General features: G+C 35.4%; 1 protein-coding gene across 2 annotated transcripts in view; it reads left to right on the top strand.

The window, feature by feature from the left end:
- The window catches only part of SPOCK3 (SPARC (osteonectin), cwcv and kazal like domains proteoglycan 3), a 195793-nt gene that overhangs the window by 168060 nt on the left and 6575 nt on the right, over window positions 1-21158 (top strand). For both annotated transcript variants that reach the window (XM_084517911.1, XM_084517912.1), the window contains 2 exons: window positions 4849-4968; window positions 16205-16426. In XM_084517911.1, the coding sequence (XP_084374037.1) occupies window positions 4849-4968; window positions 16205-16426 (342 nt within the window). The remainder of the gene's footprint in view (window positions 1-4848; window positions 4969-16204; window positions 16427-21158) is intronic.

The following is a 21158-nucleotide window of genomic DNA, read 5'->3' as shown; positions in this document are numbered from 1 at the left end:
TTAAGTCATTTTAGAAATTATTAAGAATCTTCATTTTGTGTGTGTATGTATGGCTGATATCCTGTCTCCCAAACAGATATGATAACCTCGAACTATAGAAATTTCTGTACTACTTTAAGGATATTCCCCCCCCCACTAATACCCTGTGCTGAACCCAATGATCTTTTGATATCCCCTCCAACCTCATCTGTTCTGATTGCATCAATTCTATGTGTTCCTTACGTACTCATGTAAATTTGTTTTCTGTTCCATCATTTTCCAGTATAAAATATCATGTTCTGATAAGGTCTCTCTCTTTTTTTTTTTTTTTTTTTTTTAATCTTTTAATTCTCATTATAGGATAGTATTGGCCTTTTTTCCCTGTAAGCACTACATATATACATCTTATGAAAATAATATATATATATATATAAATATTGAAGCATAATAAATATAACATAATAGAATATTTAGAGAGGATCATATGCAGGAGTAACCATGAAAGTGAATGAATACTGGCAAATATAGTGAATTAACCTTAAGTAATTCCACCAAAACCACCTAACAGGCATCATAAAATGAGAAATACATTCTTAATTTTCTTCTGCTGCTATTTTAGTGTTAGCATAGCTAGATCTTGAAAAGTGTTCTGAAAAACAGGAAGTATACTGAAACCTGAAATTTAATTTCTCAATGGAAAATTCCAAAATAGAGAAAGGGGGAGAGGGAAAGGAGGGAAAATGAGAAAAAAAAATAAATCCAATGGATTACTTTGACTCTTGAGTCAAAGTAAAATGTCATGATTGATTAGTGGTTATTTAACTTACTTAAAATTTTAACATATTTTAAGCATCCCTTGGAAATGATAGAAATTTTCATGGCAAAAATTCTAATTTGCTAGCTGGTTCTACTATTTAAATCTTCTTCTGGGATGTTAGCAAATGAAATGAAAGTTCTTTGATTAAAAAAAAATGTGATACTCAAATATTGAAATATCAGCTGTTGTTCTAAAACCATGCTTTAAATCCTTGATGAGAACACTGTTTGTCCATGTAAATTATTAAGTGTGCAGATCAGTGTAATTCTGCTGCATTTCTCATGTATATTTCACATACAGAAGACATCTGCTTTTACTTGACATATTAGAAGTGTCATGAGCTGAAAATTCACTGTGCATTTAAATTGGTAATACAGTAAATGTAATTACCTGCCGTGTTTGAGAGCTGACTCCAGCACTTGAGTAGCTATGGGGTGTAAAATAGGCAAATGACAGTTATAATCAACATGTTTTGCATTGCCTTGATTTTTGAAGATGATCTATTCCCATAGTAAAGTTAGCAAAATAATTAAAATTAACCAAAAAATGCGATAGTTTTCTCGATCTTTGTTTTGATCTAGAAACCATAATTTAAAGCATCAACCAAAGTTTGGGAAAAAGGTTATTAGAAGTTGAAGTTGGAAGAATGCCCCTAATCTGAGATCTGATATGGGATGTTTGTGATGCCCAAAATGTGCTGTATGCACATTCCAGTTTGAAAGGAATATAATTCACAAAAACACAGAAAATTACATTTTAGGTCATATTGTACATGGCAGTGGCTAGTAACAGATGATGGATACATCATATTCTTATGCATAGTCATTAAAGAAACACTATTTGCTTTTATTAGTGCTTAATGAGTTTAGGAGATGGTTATCTTCAGCGTGTCATTTATCTGCTTCTACAAAATGGAGGATTCATACATTCTCTCCATCATGCAATTGTCATGTGCTATTTTCTTTTAATATTGTTCAATCTGGGCTTTTACTTATACCTGGCACTCTCTCATGTGTATATATGCATATATGTGTGTGCGTGTGTGAGAGAGAGTTGTGAAAAACATGCTCATATGCTGCCTCTGAGTAGGACAACTCAGAATCAGAGGTTAATCAACACAGCACTGCACATGGACAAGTTAGACGAAGATGAAAAAAGCCAGGTCGGTGCACCACACTAATGTAGCTGTCCTGTTTCTGGGATTTGTGGTATTGTTACACAGCATTGTGCAGAGTAGATAAATGGAAGTTGTTAAATAGCAGGCTAGATACTCCTAATGATTATGCTTTATTCCAAACCCTTTGATTCAATTGTAAAAGTCTTTCTGTTAAATCCAGGGAGGGTAGTTAGAGAAGAAAACAACATTATGTCACTTCTCCTGTCATGAGAGGGGAAATTAAAAAGGGGCAGGGTGTTCCAAGTTAATGTCAGATTCTTTATGTTAGCCTATCAGCTGGTGCAAGAGTGGTAAGGGAAGGTGTCGTTGTTGTAGCAAGTGTAGAAGTCCCACGAGTTTGAATTATGATGTGGAGTCTTGGCTCAGGAGACCACTTTCATCTGGTTGTCACAGTTCAAATGACAATTTTGAATATGTATGCCTGTGGGTCGTTAACAATTTTTTTCTCAGTTCTCGATTGAATTATCTGAAGAAAAAAAAATGGTTCCAGCACACAAGAAAAAAGCACAATACGGGTTTAAATAAAATGTCAGTTTGTTCATATATTTGCAATATATGCAAATGTATGTATATATTCCACCTAAGTCTTTCATGGAGAGAATTGAAGTCCTAAGAGAGATGTTTTAAGCAAAGGATGAATAAACAAGTGCAGGGATGCCTGCTGTTTTAAAGGCATTGACAGTTGTTGACATAATGACATGTTTCAATCTTACTCAAATAAAAATAGGTGTTTCACAGTGTTCAGTTTAATAAAGTGTGCTGAAGGCAATATCACCAAACATTATAGATTGCTATATAATAAAGGTAAAGCAAGTTGAACTAGAGATTTATTTCCAAGAGCACTGCTGTGAACTTGTGCTGCCTTAGTGATGGTGGATAGTCGGCTGAATATGAGCCAGCAGTGTGCTCAGGTGGCCAAGAAGGCCAACGGCATCCTGGCTTGTATCAGGAACAGTGTGACCAGCAGGGCGAGGGAGGTGATCGTCCCCCTGTACTCAGCTCTGGTGAGGCCGCACCTCGAGTACTGTGTTCAGTTTTGGGCCCCTTGTTACAAGAAGGACATCGAGGTGCTTGAGCGGGTGCAGAGAAGGGCGACAAAGCTGGTGAGGGGCTTGGAGAACAAGTCCTACGAGGAGCGGCTGAGGGAGCTGGGCTTGTTCAGCCTGGAGAAGAGGAGGCTCAGGGGCGACCTTATCGCTCTCTATAGGTACCTCAAGGGAGGCTGTAGCGAGGTGGGGGTTGGTCTATTCTCCCACGTGCCTGGTGACAGGACGAGGGGGAATGGGCTTAAGTTGAGCCAGGGGAGTTTTAGGTTAGATGTTAGGAAGAACTTCTTTACTGAAAGGGTTGTGAGGCATTGGAACAGGCTGCCCAGGGAAGTGGTGGAGTCACCATCCCTGGAAGTCTTCAAAAGACGTTTAGATGTAGAGCTTAGGGATATGGTTTAGTGGGGACTGCTAGCGTTAGGTCAGAGGTTGGACTCGATGATCTTGAGGTCTCTTCCAACCTAGAAATTCTGTGATTCTGTGAGGTTACAAGCTACTCAGGTTGTAGCTTAGTCAGTTACTAGCAGACTCGGAAAATGATCCTGTTTTAGAATATAGACTATAGAATAGAACAGTTAAGTTAGAAGGGACCTTCAAAGATTGTCTAGTCCAACTGCCTGACTACTTAAGGGCTAAGCAAAGATTAAGACATGTTACTAAGGGCATTATCCAAATGCCTCTGAACACTGACAGGCATGGGGCATCAACCACCTCACTGGGAAGCCTGTTCCACTGTTTTAGCACACTTACAGTAAAAATATTTTTCCCAGTGTCCTAGTCTGAACCTCCCCTGGGGCACTTTTATGCTGATATCATTTGGAAATTGCACCTGTTGCCAAGAGCCGGTGGAGGTATTTTGTTACCTAGGGAAGCAATTCATCCAGTGCCTTTTTGCTAGTTGCCTTCCTGCTGCTTTTGCAGTCTTCCAGGTCCTATTACTTCTCTCATCTTCTCCCAGCTTCTCTCAAACACCTGATATGGGAAAACAGATTTCTGGAATGGATATTTCCAAACATACCTTCTCTTTCCCATCTTCTCCAGCAGCTTAGTACGCTTTGTCTCTGCACAGCTCTACTACATGTCTCTTCTGCTGGCCTCAGTACTAACTAACAGTACTGTACAACACTTCAGCCAGTCTGTTACCTATCTGTAGCTCTTGATGCTACAGATAGTCTCTTCAATTTTGTGTGCTTTTTCTACTTTTGCTGTTTCTGGTCAAAGCCATCCTTTTGATCACCAATGAGTCACACTGTTGCCTTTTACAGTTATGTGCTCGTGATCCTTGGCTTGCAAAACTGCATTCAATCAAATAACCTTTCAGTATGTTTTTGAAGGACTTTATCTGGACTTTATCTGTCTACCCTGTTTACTCTTTTCACATTCCAGTGTAGGGAATCAAGTAGGGTGTTCCTGCATTATCTGTCTAAATCTCCAGTGTGTTTTGGTAGGGCTGACTGTACTGTTGCCTCAATAAACATAACAATGAACCTCTAAAAGACTGTCCTGGGACTCTCTGTCATGCAACCTCTTCTACAGCAGGATGTGAAAATATCTGTACTAGAACTTGTTGTTTGCAGTAGTTTAAAAGGGATTTTGTTAATTTATATATACCTTAATTGCATTATACATCATAATTTTATTTCTGAGGATCCCCGATGGGCTTTGAAGGCCTACCTAAGTAATGAAAGTAAATTTTATGAAGAAAAGCAAACTGTGGATCAAGCATGTTTATATTATTTTACATGTGCTACATTTTTGAAGCATAATTTGTAAAGTTGTATTTGGCACTCAGGGGAAAAACATTTAACATTTTGCATTTTGTTTTCCAGTATGCAGTGACATCGAATTCAGGGAGGTTGCAAACAGGTTGAGAGACTGGTTTAAGGCGCTTCATGAAAGTGGAATTCAGAATAAGAAGGTTAGGATTATTCAGAGGCCTGAAAGAACAAGTAAGTGATTTCTACTTATGTTATTTGGTGATCCCTTTGAAACTTTTCCATACTTCTGTATTTCTGTTGCTAATACTTGCCTTACCTATGTATGTTTTAAAGAGGCCATACCTTTGTGCTTTCCTAAGGTTAATTTTGTATTTATGAAGCCAACCCATGTGGCTTAGTAAGGATATATGATGTTAACTTTAAACTTTCAAAGCTGTTTGGCAAGACTCATAGAAAATATGTGGCAGCTACCAGTCACAAAGCTATCATTTAAACCTTTATGTATGTGAGAAAACAAGGGGGAATGGGCTAAAGTTGTGCCAGGGGAGTTTTAGGTTGGATATTAAGAGGAACTTCTTTACTGAAAAGGTTGTTAGGCATTGGAATAGGCTGCCCAAGGAAGTGGTTCAGTCACCATCCCTGGAAGTGTTTAAAAGACGTTTAGATGTAGAGCTTAGTGATATGGTTTAGTGGAGGACTTGTTAGTGTTAGATCAGAGGTTGGACTCGGTGATCTTGGAGGTTTCTTCCAACCTAGATGATTCTGTGAAAAGTGACAGTGGACATGTACTTGGTAATTAGCTGCTGTATGAGGAGAAAAAGGAAAAGAAACAAGTAGGGGTTTTGAGCAACTTTTTCATAGAGAAAAGTGAGTTGCAGAATAGCTAGCAATAAGAAATAATGTACAGGAGCTCTAATTATGTGTGACCCATGATTGCTAGTTGATGTCACTGTAAGTACTCGTACTGAAAAACACACAAAAAAGAAGCTTGTATGTAAAAAGCAATTTTCAAAGATGTACTTCGAATTGGAAAAGACTAAGGAGTACTAATGAATTTGAAACAGTAGGGGCAATAATTTATTTTTAAACATCACAAATATGTAAATAGACATTTTATTGTAGAAATCAGTAAAGTTTGTAAAAACGTTTTCTAAAGTTTTAAAATACAATTATCAAATTTATTTATGTGTTGGGTCTGTCTGAGCTGGAGTCACCTTTTCCCTGCAGCAGCCCACACAGTGCTGTGCTCTGCACTTGTAGCTAGAACAGCACTGATATCACTTCAGTGTTGCGTCTATTGCTGCATAGTGCTGGCACAGCATCAGGACTCCTTCCAAGCCCCCAAGAGCCAGCAGGCTGGGGGTGGGCAAGTGTTGGGGAGGGGACATTGCCAGGGCAGCTGACCTAAACCAACCAAAGGGATATTCCATAACACCTGATGTCACACTCAGCAATAAAAGGGGGGGCTCTCGTGGGGGAGGGGCCTGTTCCTTCTGAACAACCACTACGTGTTTTGAGGCCCTGCTTCCCGGGACGTGGCCGAACATCGCTCGTTGATGGGAAGTGGAGAATATTTTTTTTTTTTCCCTCTCTCTGTACTTCTGCATGGATTTATTGTTTTTGTTTCTTTTTTTTTTCTCCCCATTCCATTTCCCTTTAATTAAACCTTTCTCATCTCAAACCTCGAGTTCTCTGTGTTGTATTTTCTCCCCCTTCCTCTTTGAGGAGAGGGGGAGTGAGAGAGCGGTTGTGGTGGAGCTCGGCTGCCCACCTGAGTAAAACCACCACAATTTAAAATAGCAAATTTATTTAAAATGTGCAATATTAGTTTAAAGAGTGACAACCTACTGGAGGAGAGTCAAGTTAGATTTTGTAAGTCTTAAAACTCTACCTTACATTCACATGAAGAGCAAACTATGAATTCCTGCAGAGAACAAATTTCACAGAATATGGCCAACACTGGCTGATTACTTTAATACCTTCATTATTAACCTTTTCAGTGTTTGAGACATTTTAGCTTTTGCCTGATTGATATTCGTAGCTAGCACCCTCCTTCCCCCCCCTCACACCCCACCATGTTCATTTAGTTGTTTTAATTGGAATCATCATTTCTTTTTGTGATTTTTTTCATGATAAAATTATAATTCTTTAAAACACAATGAATTAAAGATGATTCTGTCTTATCTGGGAATTACTTCTCTTACCACTGAGAAAAAACTCTTTCTGAAGTATGGTGCTAATGCAAGAATGTTAGGTAGTAATATAGGTATGATACTTTTTCTTGATCTTGAGAAAAACATTAAGAAAATATATTTCCAGTTTATGTTCTGGTTGGTGCACATAACTTGTGTGCCATGTGTTGTTCTTCTCATGCAGTAATGAAATCAACAGAAATACAAACTGTAAAGCTCATTAAATAAGCTTTTACAGTGTAGTAATAAAAAAAAAAGTATCTAATAATATAGCTAATGTTATCTCATCACTCAATTAAAACTCAGCTTTAGCATCAAGTACTTTTATGTACCTGTACATTTTGTACTTACATTTGTTTTATGATTTGTCTGCTAATTTTTATTTTATAATAGAAATTATGGACTGTATTTAGACTGAAGATCTAAGACTTTTAATAGGTGTGACTCTAAAAGTATGAGCCCTTTACATTTTTGGACCTTGTGAAGTTTTTGACCTAGGAATCTGTTGCATGTTCAGACTGGTTGGTTTGTTTTCGAAGTTAAGTGGTAAGATTGAATGTTTTTTACCTAATGTAGATTTTGTCTATTACATCCTAAATGTTCATGTTTATGAACAAAGAACATTATCTTCAATGCAGAAAATAATAACCATGTGCTTAGATTATGTAGATCAAAGCAGTTGTAAGATACCTGGATGTGTTTAAAACAGGTTGATCAATTGCATAAAACTTTGGTCTGGGAAGTCTTTGACTATTCACTTCTGTAGCAAACATCATGATCCAATTCAAAATGTTAGTGTCTGTGGGGATCTTTTGTACCTGACTTGATCTTATAATGGAATCTTTCTAAGGCAATTAGAGAGATTTATTTGCCTTTAAAACCCTTTAGAAGAGGATCTTATCTTCAAATACAATTATTGCAATTGAGGGAAAAAAAAGTTTCTGGCCCAGTTTTTCGAATTTCCTTTTGGGAAGCCTTCATAGTTGTGATTTTTTCTCCCTTGACATTGTAAAGAATTCACACATGGTTTAGGAGGTAACTGAAATTTAGCAACAATTTAAACTGGATCCCACCCTTCCGATTTTTTGAGAGGCAAAAATGATTGATTTGGATGGCTAAGAATAGTCTTTTCAGGGCTCTTTTTATTTGACAGGTAAGGAAATAAAAGGTGTGGAAAAGTCTGTTTGTGTTGCACTACAGTATTTAAACTCCCTGTGAACATGGTACTGTCAGAAATATTTGACTAACACTTGTAACATCATACCAGAACTCAATCACAAGTATCTAGAATGTAGTACAAAATATTAATTCAAGACAAAGCTGGTTTTAAATTTGGCTTTCTGTTTCAAGGAATTATACCTCATCAACCTTAAAACAGAGATAGCATTGTTATAAGAATGTTGAAAAGTTTGGTAATTGTTATAGGAATGCTAGGTTGGAAATGTGGAGTTGTGATGATAGTCTTCGGCATGTTTATTTTCTTTTTACTAAAATGAGCCAAATCAAATTTAAGAAAATGTTTTCATGTTAGGTGTTCAGATTGCCTTATATTTTCTTCTTTTGGACAAAATTGCAGAGTTTCACAAAGATATCTGAACAATGACAATTCAGAGTGTAGTTTTTCAGTACTACGATCAGTTACTCAAATTGCTAATATCTAATTCTGAAACAAATATTTTCAAATATAAAGGATCCTATTTGCTTGATATTTACTCAATTTTATAGTTGGCCCATACTTACTTGATCTAATTAATTTGACAGTCTACTGCAAACTGACAGTCCTTCAGTAGGCAGAAAGGGTTTGAATTTCGTGGTAAAATATTGGTACTTCAATTGGTATTACATTTTTTGATTTAGTGATATAAAAATGTTTAAAAACTGGTTTGGTAATGCAACTTTGTATTTTTTCTGTTTTCTGTACATTTCTGAACTTGAAAGGTCCTCATTTTGAAGCAGCAAAAGATACTATAATTAACTACATTTCTGTGGTTTAGAAGAAAATACTGGATCTCTATGTCCCTGTAAAATCACAAAGAAAGATGAAAAAAGAATGATAATCATTCAGCATGGTAATATCATTTCTAATACCATTAATAAATTCTTACAGTTGTTTGTCAAGAGCTAACTCTGAAGGAGTATCCCTAATAAAGTCCCTCAAAAGTCGGTCTCCAAAGTCTTAGTGGGTCCATAACAGCAGGCATCTTAATTTTTAAGTGTATCAAGATTAAACGGAGTCCACCCCCTCTTTTAGGGTTGTGTGACAGCTTGGACTAGAAACAACTGCAAAGAACTTCTTAATTATGTATTAGCATATGAATCTTAAAGATCTATACAGCAGAATAACTACAACGAAAAGATACATGAATGCAACTTCCTAATGATTTCAGAGTCCTAATCATTCCAGCAGAACCCTGGACTTATTCATTCCCGATGGGGATTTAAAAATCTGTCATAGCACCCTTTCTCCCAGGCTACCTTTTATTCTTGTCGTAGTTTCTTCCTTGCTGACAAACCATTCTGCATTTTAAAAAGCAATTTGTGACATCCTTTCTGGTTGTCTGTTTGCATTTATTTTTCTTCCTGTTTCAGTCTCTCTGGTGGCACTTGGAACGGTATTTATTAAAAGACTCAGTCCTTCTGCCCTAGGTAGATACAGTGGAAGTTGGTTGTGCCTTGCTAGTACAGTTCAGAGTTGTTTCACCTATTAAATGCTCCTCATTTATGGTTACAATCATGACTGGTATTTCTAAACAGCCCAAACAATAGTATTTAAGTTGATGTTCTGTTAGAGGCATCAATATTCTGATATCAAGTTAAAAATATAAGGTGCCTATATTGTGTTTTTACCAAGTTACACAGGTTTTTTAACTGACACATTTTTTTTTGTCTGAATCTTACTAGTTATGGAAACTATTATATTTCTAATAATTAATAACACTTTATTTCCAAGATCCCTTTTGTGCTCAGGTGAATTCAGAGTATATGTCTCTAGAAAGATCATTATTACAAATGCTATATAAAACCTTAAATCTTGTCTTCAACCCATTTATGGCCTATCTAGATGACACAAAAGGGAAAAGAATACTTCACCCCCATTCTACAATAGTACCCCCATTATTATTCCCTTGTGGATGAGAAAATAAAGAGTTGAAAAAATAGGTGAGATTTTACTCATCTATTTAAAGATTTAAAATAATTACTCTATTTCTCTACTAATTTTGTGTGATAAAACTCTAGGGAATTAATTCATCAAATGCAAAGCACAAAAATACCATAAGTCCCATAAGTATTTCTGTTAACAGGCAGTCTATTTCTGAAGAATACTTGTGTTCCTTGTGTTAAGAGATGAAGGACCAGAGGCTACTGATAATAAAAAATCTTCTTATGGCTTGGTAATAGTATGATTATTTGGATTCAAATACACGAATAATTTTGTAAATAATAGAAAAAATATAAGTGTGAAAGAACATTACTTGCAAATGGCTTGTCTAAAATTAGTATGGAGAGATACTATTACACTGGAATTGTCAAATATCCATATAAGATCAAAGCAAGAAAAGACTAATTCTGTATAGAAAAGTGTAAATAAAATCAATAATTTCAGATATTACTTGGAGGTTTTTACTTCGTTCTGATGATCTGAAGTTCCTGATTTAAGAAGAGACATGATATAGCTGACATTATACAGAGATAAATTACATTTCCCTGGTTGTCTTTACTGAAGCATATATAGAAACCCCAATGTACAGACTGAACTGGTAAACAGAACAGTAAAACATTGCTTACTGCTCTCTGTAGTCTCCCATACAGTCACTGAATTAAGAGATAAAAAGGTGTAGTTTTAAACATCATTTTTAATGTCTTGAAAATCCTGACTTACTGAGAATTTGGCTTCTTTCAGAGAACATCTCAGACAGTGTCCAATATCCTCTACTGGAAAGTTTTAGAGGCTGGCAGACTGAATCATACTATCTGAGCTGCAGTCACTTTTTCTGGAAGGAATAGGTTCTTCTAATGACTATCTGAATTTTCAGGTTAGCATACTCAGAAGTACATATGAGCAGGATTTTTAAATTCATCCACCTTCACCTAAATTAAGAATTTGAATGAACTAAACTTGTATTGTTGGCTGACATTTATTTCAACTCTGTCTTTTGTACACAATGAAACATCCATAGATGCTTATTTGTAGCATTTTATTTTAATTCTCCCTTCTCAAATGTCTTTTCCTTAACAATCACTTCATTAATAAAATGGCCCGCCTGATATGAGGTTCCACAGAATACATTTAATCCATGATGTCAACCTGTTACCAAACTAGTAACGTCGTTTTTTTTTTTGTTTGTTTGTTTTCCCCCCTGGAGAAGGAGAGACTTCAGGATGCAACCTTTCACAAATGTTTAACGGACTTTGCAGCTGTGCTCTATTTCTTTCCCATCCACAATTTGATGCAAAATGAGAGTCAGTTTTCCTATGTATATCATAAGACTTTTGGTACTTTCCCCATGTTTTGCATTACTTGCTCTACTCCTATCTGTGTAATCACAGTGAGGTGACAGAGTACTATGCCTCATGCTATCTCTTGGGCTAATATGGAGCCGGATGACTCTCAGCTAGATCAGCATTTCAATGAGCAGCAAATATGACAGAAAGCATTCACATCTGTTTAATCATCCCCAAAGCTTAGTCCTTCTAGCTCTAGTCTGTCCTGATAAAACTACATTGGGAAAGAAAATTTTTTCCCAGCTTTTGCATTGTAGGCCTCAGCTGTGAGATTTTGTTAGCTGAAAGTTTTCCAATAACCAAGATGGTAGACAAATCCATCACAAGTGCAACACCTTTTTTCTATGCAACTTGCAAGCTGAACAAGTAAAGGCCATGATCTAGATGGCAGTTTGCACTCTAGCATAGAGTGCACGTGTGTTTATTCACATGTGATTTGTCAGTGCCTTTCATTATGCTCTACAGTGAGCTGATAGCAGAAAGGCTCACACTATTTACTTCTCTTGTATATTGTATAAATAATTTTTACATAATACAGTGTGTGACCCATATGTATATATGCTATTTCAATTTCCACGTAAACAATGACAAAATCTATCTTCCTCAATGTACACAAAGATGTATTAATTATGAGTGTAATAACCAGGCAAACAATATTTTTACATTGAAAAGCATATTATGTTTACTAAGAGTTGAAATTCTCCCCTGAAAAATAATCAGAAGCATAGGAACACTTCTCTCGATTGCTTTTGATGTAATGTTTTGAATGCTAATATGGAAGCCATGGATGAGGAGTGGGTTTCTCAATAATATTTCCCTTGGACTGTTTTGGCTGATGAAGGAAGCTTATGCTGATACTTCACATTTTCTAAATCAAGTTCTCTTGCAGTATATGCATTAGGTGAAATTCAGCTAAACCCTTAATACTTCTGTTCACTTTCACCGAGTTTCGACAACGTTCAAAAATAGCTGCATAAAAGCCCACTTCATTAGCATATATGGAAATAGATTTCACATAAGCAGATAAAATGAGAGAGAAAAAAATATTTCCCCTAATTCAGATATCTGAGCAGCAATTTTGCTCTCCTCAGTGTGATGTCGTGGTACTTAACATCAACAGGAATTAACTGTTATCCTTTTATTGTATTAACTCTTCCCCTTCACTTTCATTTTGCTTTGTGTCACAACTGTGAAAAATGCATAAGAACAGTATTCTAGTTGGCTCTCAAGTGATAATATACGTTGTCTATGATTTGGGGCAATTAATTTCTGAGTTCTGGGTCACCCGGTGATAATGTCTCTCATGTCATAGAATCATAGAATGGTTTGGGTTGGAAGGGACCTTAAAGATCATCTAATTCCACCCCCACTGCCAAGGGCAGGGACATCTCCCACCAGACCAGATTGCTCAAAGCCCTATCCAACCTGGCCTTGAGCATCTCCAAGGGTGGGGCATCCACAGCTTCTCTGGGCAACCTGTTCTAGTGCCTTACCACCCTCAGAGTAAATAATGTCTTCCTAGTATCTAATCTAAATCTATTCTCTTTCAGTTTAAAACCATCACTCCTTGTCCTGATAGTACAGTCCCTGACAAAGAGTCCCTCTTCTGCTTTCTTGTAGGCCCTGTTTAGGTACTGGAAGGAAATGGTGTCAAAACATGTCAGCAGATGTTTAGCTCTAGATATGTATTTAAGGGCTCTGCTAACTCTTTTTCTCAAGTATATCACCTTCAAGAGTGAGAGGTGTGTTAATTTCTCAATATTATAGTTGAGGAAGAAAGTCATTATGATTATCCTAAGTTTGGCCAATTACTTAAAGGTTCTCAAAGGCTGAACCAAAAACTTGACTTCAACACAGTAATCTCTTAACAGTGGGTACTATGAACATGGAACTCAGGATAATGACCTTCGTGTGTTTTCACCATTCTGGAGTAGGTGGACAATGCCGTTTTAAGTCAAACAAGGGTCATTTTTGTCTCTGTGAACATGTGACAGGCCTACCTCTGTAGTACTTTACCAATTTTTACTTATTTCACCTAATATAATATTCGACCTAGATTTCTGACTTCCTTCACTACGCTGCAGTGATTGACGGTCAAGAAAGTTTGTCTTGTTTCACTTCGCAAAATAAAAGCAGAGATGCTATTTTCTCTATTTAAAACACTAAATGTTTGTAAATACCACAGAAGATAAACAATTTAAAAACAACAACTTTCAATTAAACAAAACAAAACACTACTTTCAAGGTAAAGCATGATCAGTTTTTTAAGTGATTACATGATACAGTTATTTGGTAGAAAGCTAGACCCTGTAAACCACAATGCTTCCAGTACATGATACTATTTAATGGATAGGTTATCACAGCTTTAATATGAGTAAACTTTATTTTTCAGAGTTGTAACTAACACAAGAAGGTTATTATATGAAATTTTGTTGTAAATCCAGTGAGACATCTCTACAAGACACTTTGTTAAAGTCTAAAACCTATGTAGAAAAGATAAAATCTTGTGGAATGAGAATAGAAAATGAATTTCAATCAATAGATAATGCTAATTTATAAAATCAAGAAAAAAGTCATGAATAAACTATTATGCAGACATACAGTATCATTCCAACTATAATTTAGTGTTGCATGAAACCTTTGAAATGTTCAGTGGTCCTTCACTGTGCTTCTGATCAATGTATTCTTCTTAGGGCAAAATTTGAACCAGACAAATATAGATAAAATAAGCAGAGTGTTCACTTGTTGTTGTTTTCCTTGGAAGAATTTATTAAACATATAACACCAGCTTCTAGTATCATAGAAGACAACATACTTAAGGATTTGAGCACTTCCAACAAGGACCACAAATACTGCGTCTCAAGCTAGAAAGTGCTACCTCTTTCAGTAAACCCACACTTAAAATTCCACATGCTGATATGCTCTTCTGCACAATTATCTACTTTCATCCACAAGATCCATCCCTGAATGCATGTTTGAAGTGGCTTTTGTCTTACCTTCCATTCTAGCTTCCATTTATTCAAAAAAATCTGTCTTCTCCTCATGGTTGCTCTTTTTCTGCAACTTGTCTTAAAGTTTGGTGAGCTGGCTAGAATTCCAAAATCTGAAAAATTTTGTGAGCACAACAATAATTCCTCCCTTCATACAGGTACACAAAAGCCAGGATAGAAAAGAGTATGTTTGATATCAAACCCTTTCTGAATGGTGGATGATCTGTAGCTGAAAGCATGACTAGCAGAGGAAAGCAAAGTACCTGAGAAGTGTTAAGAGGCCTTCAGGAACAGAGCCTTAGAGGTAATTGATGTTATACTGAACATTCATCCTTAGAAAAAATGTTTTAAGGTGGAGGAACCTTCCAGGATTTTTCAAATCAGAAACACTTGTTAAATAATTTCAATGTCTTTTACAGATAAAGGTGAAAAACACATGCGCTATTATGACCATATCCATTCATCCTGGTCCCATCTGTCTCTGCTCTTCATAATCCACACGAAAATAATTTGTTTTGTTTAGTGAGCTTTGGTTGAATGCTTGACAGTGTTTTTACATTGTGGTAAACACATCAAAAAGATCAATACTGAAGGGATTCTTTAAGGGATTTTTTTTTTTCCTCCTGTCAAGCATAAATAATATATGCAACAGGGAGCAAGATTAACTTAAGCAAAAGGCATCGTTAATTTAGGATTCCTGGGGACAGGGAGTTTATGTGGTTGTCTTAGAACTAAGACTAAGAAAAGCAGGCTTGATTTTAACAGTAGTAGAAGCTGGGAATTCATATGTACTAATTGGAACTCTCATGTCAACTTTTCTACAGCCATAATCATGTGTCTCATTTTTTAACTGCTCATTTTAGCTGGAAACCTATTCTAGTAGAGTAATATTCAGTATTTTAGTTGTATTAGTAGTATTCAGTAAGCGCTAAATCTTGTTCTGTATTAGGATATATATTCAACTGCTTGTCCACATGCACCATAAGCCCATCATAGGATCTGTGGCACATGAACAGGAAAAAAATGTGTGTTTTACATACGGTTTTATCTGCATGTGTGAGAGACCTGGCAGTTTATGAATTTCCCTTCCATGTCCATATACAAGTCTGCTTGTACTTTACAGTTGGTGCAGGACATGAGATCTGAGATCTGCCTACAGGGATAATTAATTCAGCCTGTTCCTCTTGGTCCATTTACCAAGGAACAATTTAAGGAAAATGCAAGCTGTTTCAGTAGATCTGATACTGGCAGGAGGCAGCTCTTATTGGTCACCTTGTCCATGGTCTCCTGAGATGTGCAGTACATCAGGTAAAGATAAAAGGAAGAAAAAGGTGGAGTCCAGTGAGTTACTTGGGATTCATTCTTTTCTTAGTTCTGTATACATTGCAAGCCACTTAAGTGTCGCTCCACTCTCCTGATTTATAATATCACTAAATTTCCTCAACATAATTATTTTCCAGAAAATCATAGTGGATCATTTAGTACTGTACATAATATGTGTGCTATAGGCATAATGTTTGACAAGAAGACTCGTATTTCTAAATGCTTGGAGACTGATAGTAAAATTAATTTTAAGCAGGTTAATTTAATGATTTTTTTTAATAAAGCTGACATATAATTTATACACAGTATTTCAATAGCGTGCACTGCCTATGTACTCTAACTATGTACCACTGAAGCAATTTCCATGATACAGCATTCTTCTATGGTGGCTGAGCTCAGCACATGCTTTGTCTTTCCTGTTATCTGCTTTTTAATTTTTTTTATTTTTTTGCCTCCTAGGATTTGATACCAGCATTTTGCCAATTTGCAAAGACTCCCTTGGCTGGATGTTTAATAGGCTTGATACAAACTATGACCTGTTGTTGGACCAGTCAGAACTTGGAAGTATTTACCTTGACAAGAATGAACCATGCACAAGGGCATTCTTCAATTCTTGTGACACATACAAGGACACTTTGATATCTAACAATGAGTGGTGCTACTGCTTCCAAAGACAGCAAGGTAAAAGATGGGAACAACCTGCATATGTATGTGACTGATCTTTTAATAGTGCTCTATCTTTTTCTTAACACAGTAAGATTATTACAGTGAACTACAAGCTTTTAAATGATGTATAATGAATCTTTGTAAAGGTTTATGATCTACTTTGAATACCTAACAAGAAGTAAAAAACAAACAAACAAAAAACACAAGTTAAATGAAAAGCTACCTCGAAAATCAGAGATTCTAAATAAAGTGTAAAACAGTGGCTAAAGCTTTTACAGCAATATTGTTTTTCATGCCAACTTTCAGTAAGTATGCAGAGGAAGGAGATCAAAATAAAGAACAACATTACTTTTATGTTATTTTTTTGCCTATCTACTTTGCTTATGTTGTAAAATAAGCCTTTTTATCCCTAAAATAGGGCATCTTAATGTTCTATTTTGTAAACCTATTAAAATAACTGAATTAACATTATGATAAAAAAAATTGGTCATTTAGACCTAAAACTACTTGAGGTTTTCTGCCTGGATGAATCTCCAGCAAATGTCCTGACATGATTCAGTTAAACAAATTAACAAAACATATAAGCGTTATTTTTCTGAGGATCATATACCAATTTTAGATCTAGGTGAGTCATACCATTAATTATATATTCAAACTAGTAGTAATGAATTAAAGAATTTCCTCATCAAATGTTGGCTGAAACTAGACAGAATTGCCAATTTTTCTTACTAACATGAGAGAGATTTTCAAAGGAATAAATCAGGACCAAAGTTCTTCTGATACTCAGTAGAGGTGATAAGACTGATTTGGTAGTAAGTTTCAAAATCAGCTCAGTCTATTTGAAAATTTTAATCTAATTTTTTGAATCTCACTTGTGACATTAAAACTTTCACAATAAATCCCCGTTATCACTCAATATTTATGGTTTGTCTCTGATTTCTGTGGAAATAAAGATTTTTATCATGCTACACCATCTGTAAATCTGAACAAAAATAAATCTGTACTTCCCTAGGTATATACTAACTGCCTTCTTTTATGTGGTAATTTTGCTTTTAAAAAGTTAACATTTAATCTTTCAACGCACCTCCATTGTTTTATAGTAGCACAATATTTTGGCTTTCATTTTTATAAGCAGTGTACAGCTACCAGAATTAGTCAATAAAACATTATCCAAGCAAATTTGTTTTTAAAGTAAAGAACATAATGTGTTTTGTTTGGTTGTCTTTTTAAAACAAACAAACAAAAACAGCCCACAATCATTTCAGCCTTATAAACACCCTTTTTCTTTGGAGGACAACATAGCTCTTGTCAATAGTCAAAGAAAGTACAGCACATAAAATGTTTAATACAGACCAGGGTTCTAATACCAGTTGGCTGTTCTACCTGATCCCTGCAATGTGTGTAGTATATCCAGGATTTTAAGAAAACACTTCCATAAATTAGCTTCAACTAATTTTACATTCTTTTCTTGTCTAAAATACCTTCTCAAGTGTACTGCTGCAATCTGATGATGGTATAAAGCCTGATCTAAACACTACTGGATTATGTTAATGGTACTCCAGCAGCTAAAAAAAAAAGGAACAATGCTACGAGTGACACCAACTCTCCACATTGCAGAATCCAAAATTGTCAAGCTTTTCCTTGCTTCTCTCTTGTTTCCTCCATCTTGCCCATCATATTGTAATATGGTGCTGATATAAAACAGATTAGATAACTTTTGAAACCACAGCGTGGCTGGGTGTGTAGTGAAAAAGTATCATCAATGTTGTAAATAAAGTGAAATCTTATTCATTGCCAAGTCCTGGTAGTCTTTGCACATTAAACATGAGCCTCCATCCCTCTGAATGAACACTGTCAACAAAATCTTTTTATTTTATTTTATTTTATTTTATTTTATTTTATTTTATTTTATTTTATTTTATTTTATTTTATTTTATTTTATTTTATTTTATTTTATTTTATTTTATTTTATTTTTATTTTTGAAGGTGTAAAGAGAGAAAATGCTTATAGTCTTCTTTTGTTATTTCTTGTTTTCTTGCATAACTGTCAAACTTCTTGCACAACTGTCAAACTTCCTAGTATGTGTGACCCACTGAATTCTCTAATCATAATTGTAGCATTCTGCTAAATCTTTTAATATCTTCATATTTGGCTTTTACTTAATTGAATAATCTAAATAAGGTCTTTAACAAGACCTTTGCTGTAAATCACAAAGTGGCTAGGTATAGAAATTATAGAAATTCTTTCTGATGTACACTAAAATAAGTTGATATTAAAAAAAAGCTTCTGGTCATGTAGACAGCTATCTGTATTCATCAAACTTTGTAGGTGTTTTCTCAGCAGATACACAGTTTTACTAGAAATGCTGTTAATTAACCAGGTTCAAAGTGAATACAAAGTTTTAATCAACAATATATATAATAGGGGGATATAAATTCTATTATGCTATTTTTAAAATACGTTTTTTATTTGCTGAAGTCGTCATCTGAAAAGACCTCTTACTCTTTAATTTTAGCTTACCAGATCAATACTGTCAGTACCAGACAATTATTTGATCTCTTCATTCTTTCTTTTTGCTTTAGGTTTCTTGTAATGAGTTAAGAGTATACTAGACCCTTACTGCACATTACTACCAACTTCTCGTCAATACAAGCAATTTCTTAAAATAGTAAAATCACATCTGTCTTGCTCAAAAAATCTCCCAGTAGCAACAGTTGCACCTTGACTGATGCTTAAATTCTTACTTAGGTCTCAGTGGTGCTCATTGCATTTTTTCTTGGCCTTCTTCTCTAAGTGTAGTTTAGCATTTCTGAGGTATATCCAAGACACTATAATGCATTTCTGCAATACTTCAGAATTTGCACTTTGCCAGTGCTCTGCTGTCTTCCTGTATGATTTGGTCCGTGTTGCCCTCTAGTTCCACCTACAAATTGTGCAAGTGCTTCAGAACTTATTTTCTTAGGTCTTCGATGCTAGCTTAACACTTCAGTGCTTATCTAAATGCTGAGGCACTTTCTCTGTTGGCCTTTTTGTAGGTTGAATTTCTTTCTGTCAGTACTTAATCATTATTACAGCCTTGTTTTTCTTGCCTCACTGCTTGAAAATATAGTAGGAGAGTACCCAATTTTACCAGGAATATTAATGCTTAGAACATAAGCATCTCTTTACTGCAGGCCTCTGCATGTATCTGTTAATCTAGCATTTCTCTGGATACCTTTTTCCTATAGGTTTTTCTGTCTATCAGGGATGAAAGACAACTTAATGACTTTGAAACTAGTTTTTCTAGTTTTTTATTCTTGCAGAATAATGATAATTATTGTGATTTGTATTTGTTACATCAGTCTCTTGAGACCACAGGGCATTAAATATGATTATAGATGGTTCTAAAGGTGTAATGTGTCTTGCTACATAACTGAAGTTCCCAGGAAGATTTATTGAAGTGCAGTATTGACTGCTTCAAATCCCTATAACTAGAACCTCCATTGTCCTAGAACAATTATAAATACTTGACACTGAGCAGAGGCAAGACATAACATGGCAGCCTTATCTGCAGTAGAACATACGTCAAAAACTAGGGGATCTGCCAAATATTATCTACTTGATAGATGGAAAATCACTGTTTTGTAATTTAATAAGATGGTGCATCTGTGAAAGCTGCAGACCCACATTGTGAGTACCAATTCCTTGAGGCATTTCTCTTAAAAATTCCAGATACTCTTTGTCAAATCTACCAGTTTTACTCCCGTTGCTCTCTTAATGTGCCTCTTTTTGGTAAACCAAAGCTTAATCATACAAGCCTTGCATCACCTCTTGACACAACTGAATATTGATTTCTTAAGGGCCAGTATTAATAACGTGGGATGCTCTGGTGTGCATCAGTGCTTCAAGCACTGAAGAACTGCGGATGGCTGTTAAATGGTTCATGAATCACTCATAACAATGCAGTGATAATGTCAGAAATGTAACTCCTGCCAGATTTGTTTAAGTAGAATTAAAGATGGAGATGATTGGGTCTCTTATTCAGATTATCAGAAAGATTTTTCTGATGTCAGGATCGTTTCAGTCTCAAGGGAGACAATAACAATCATTTTTGTACAGAATAAGTCTCCTTACCTCCTTTAAAGGTTATCCAGTGATGCTGCCTTTGTATTGAAGTTCAAAAAAAAAAAATCCCAATCAGTTCCTGATTTTGGAAAATCACATCTTTATTTTTATTTTTTTTTTTTTTGGAAAATCAGGAACTGACTGGAAAATACAAATTATCATTTGGGGAGAGATGAAAAATTATATGCTATGGATCAAAAGGAATTGGTTGAGCTTTCATCATGCCACTTTCTCATTAAGCATTGTTAAGAATTTTTTGCCGCTTTTATTGTGAGAAGCAAAACTTAAATGTGAATCTCAAAGACTCTGTGAAGAATTTTAGTTAAGTAACTTTCTCATGTTGCATAGATACCATTTGATTAGTGGTGTTCCTGTTTCTAATTATAGCAACAAAGATTTATAGCTGAAAATACAGGATTTTGTTTAGGCATAGACCATCATTTTTCCATGTAAATAATAGTGCTCATAAATGCAACTCTGTTTCTAAATCAAGATTATTTTTTTTTCGTAGAACAAAATACATGTATTTTTCTTGCTAGACTAGTTCTTCTCCTTCAGCATATTTTCTTCGATAGATCCTTCGATCCTTCTAGCCTGTGGTACTTCTGTGCATGAATGACTGCCATTATTTGATTTTAGAGT

The sequence above is a fragment of the Aythya ferina genome, assembly GCF_964211825.1.
Source record: "Aythya ferina genome assembly, chromosome: 4".
Lineage (NCBI taxonomy): Eukaryota > Metazoa > Chordata > Aves > Anseriformes > Anatidae > Aythya > Aythya ferina.
The sequence above is the reverse complement of the archived record's forward strand: the minus strand, read 5'-3'. Positions and strand labels throughout refer to the sequence as shown.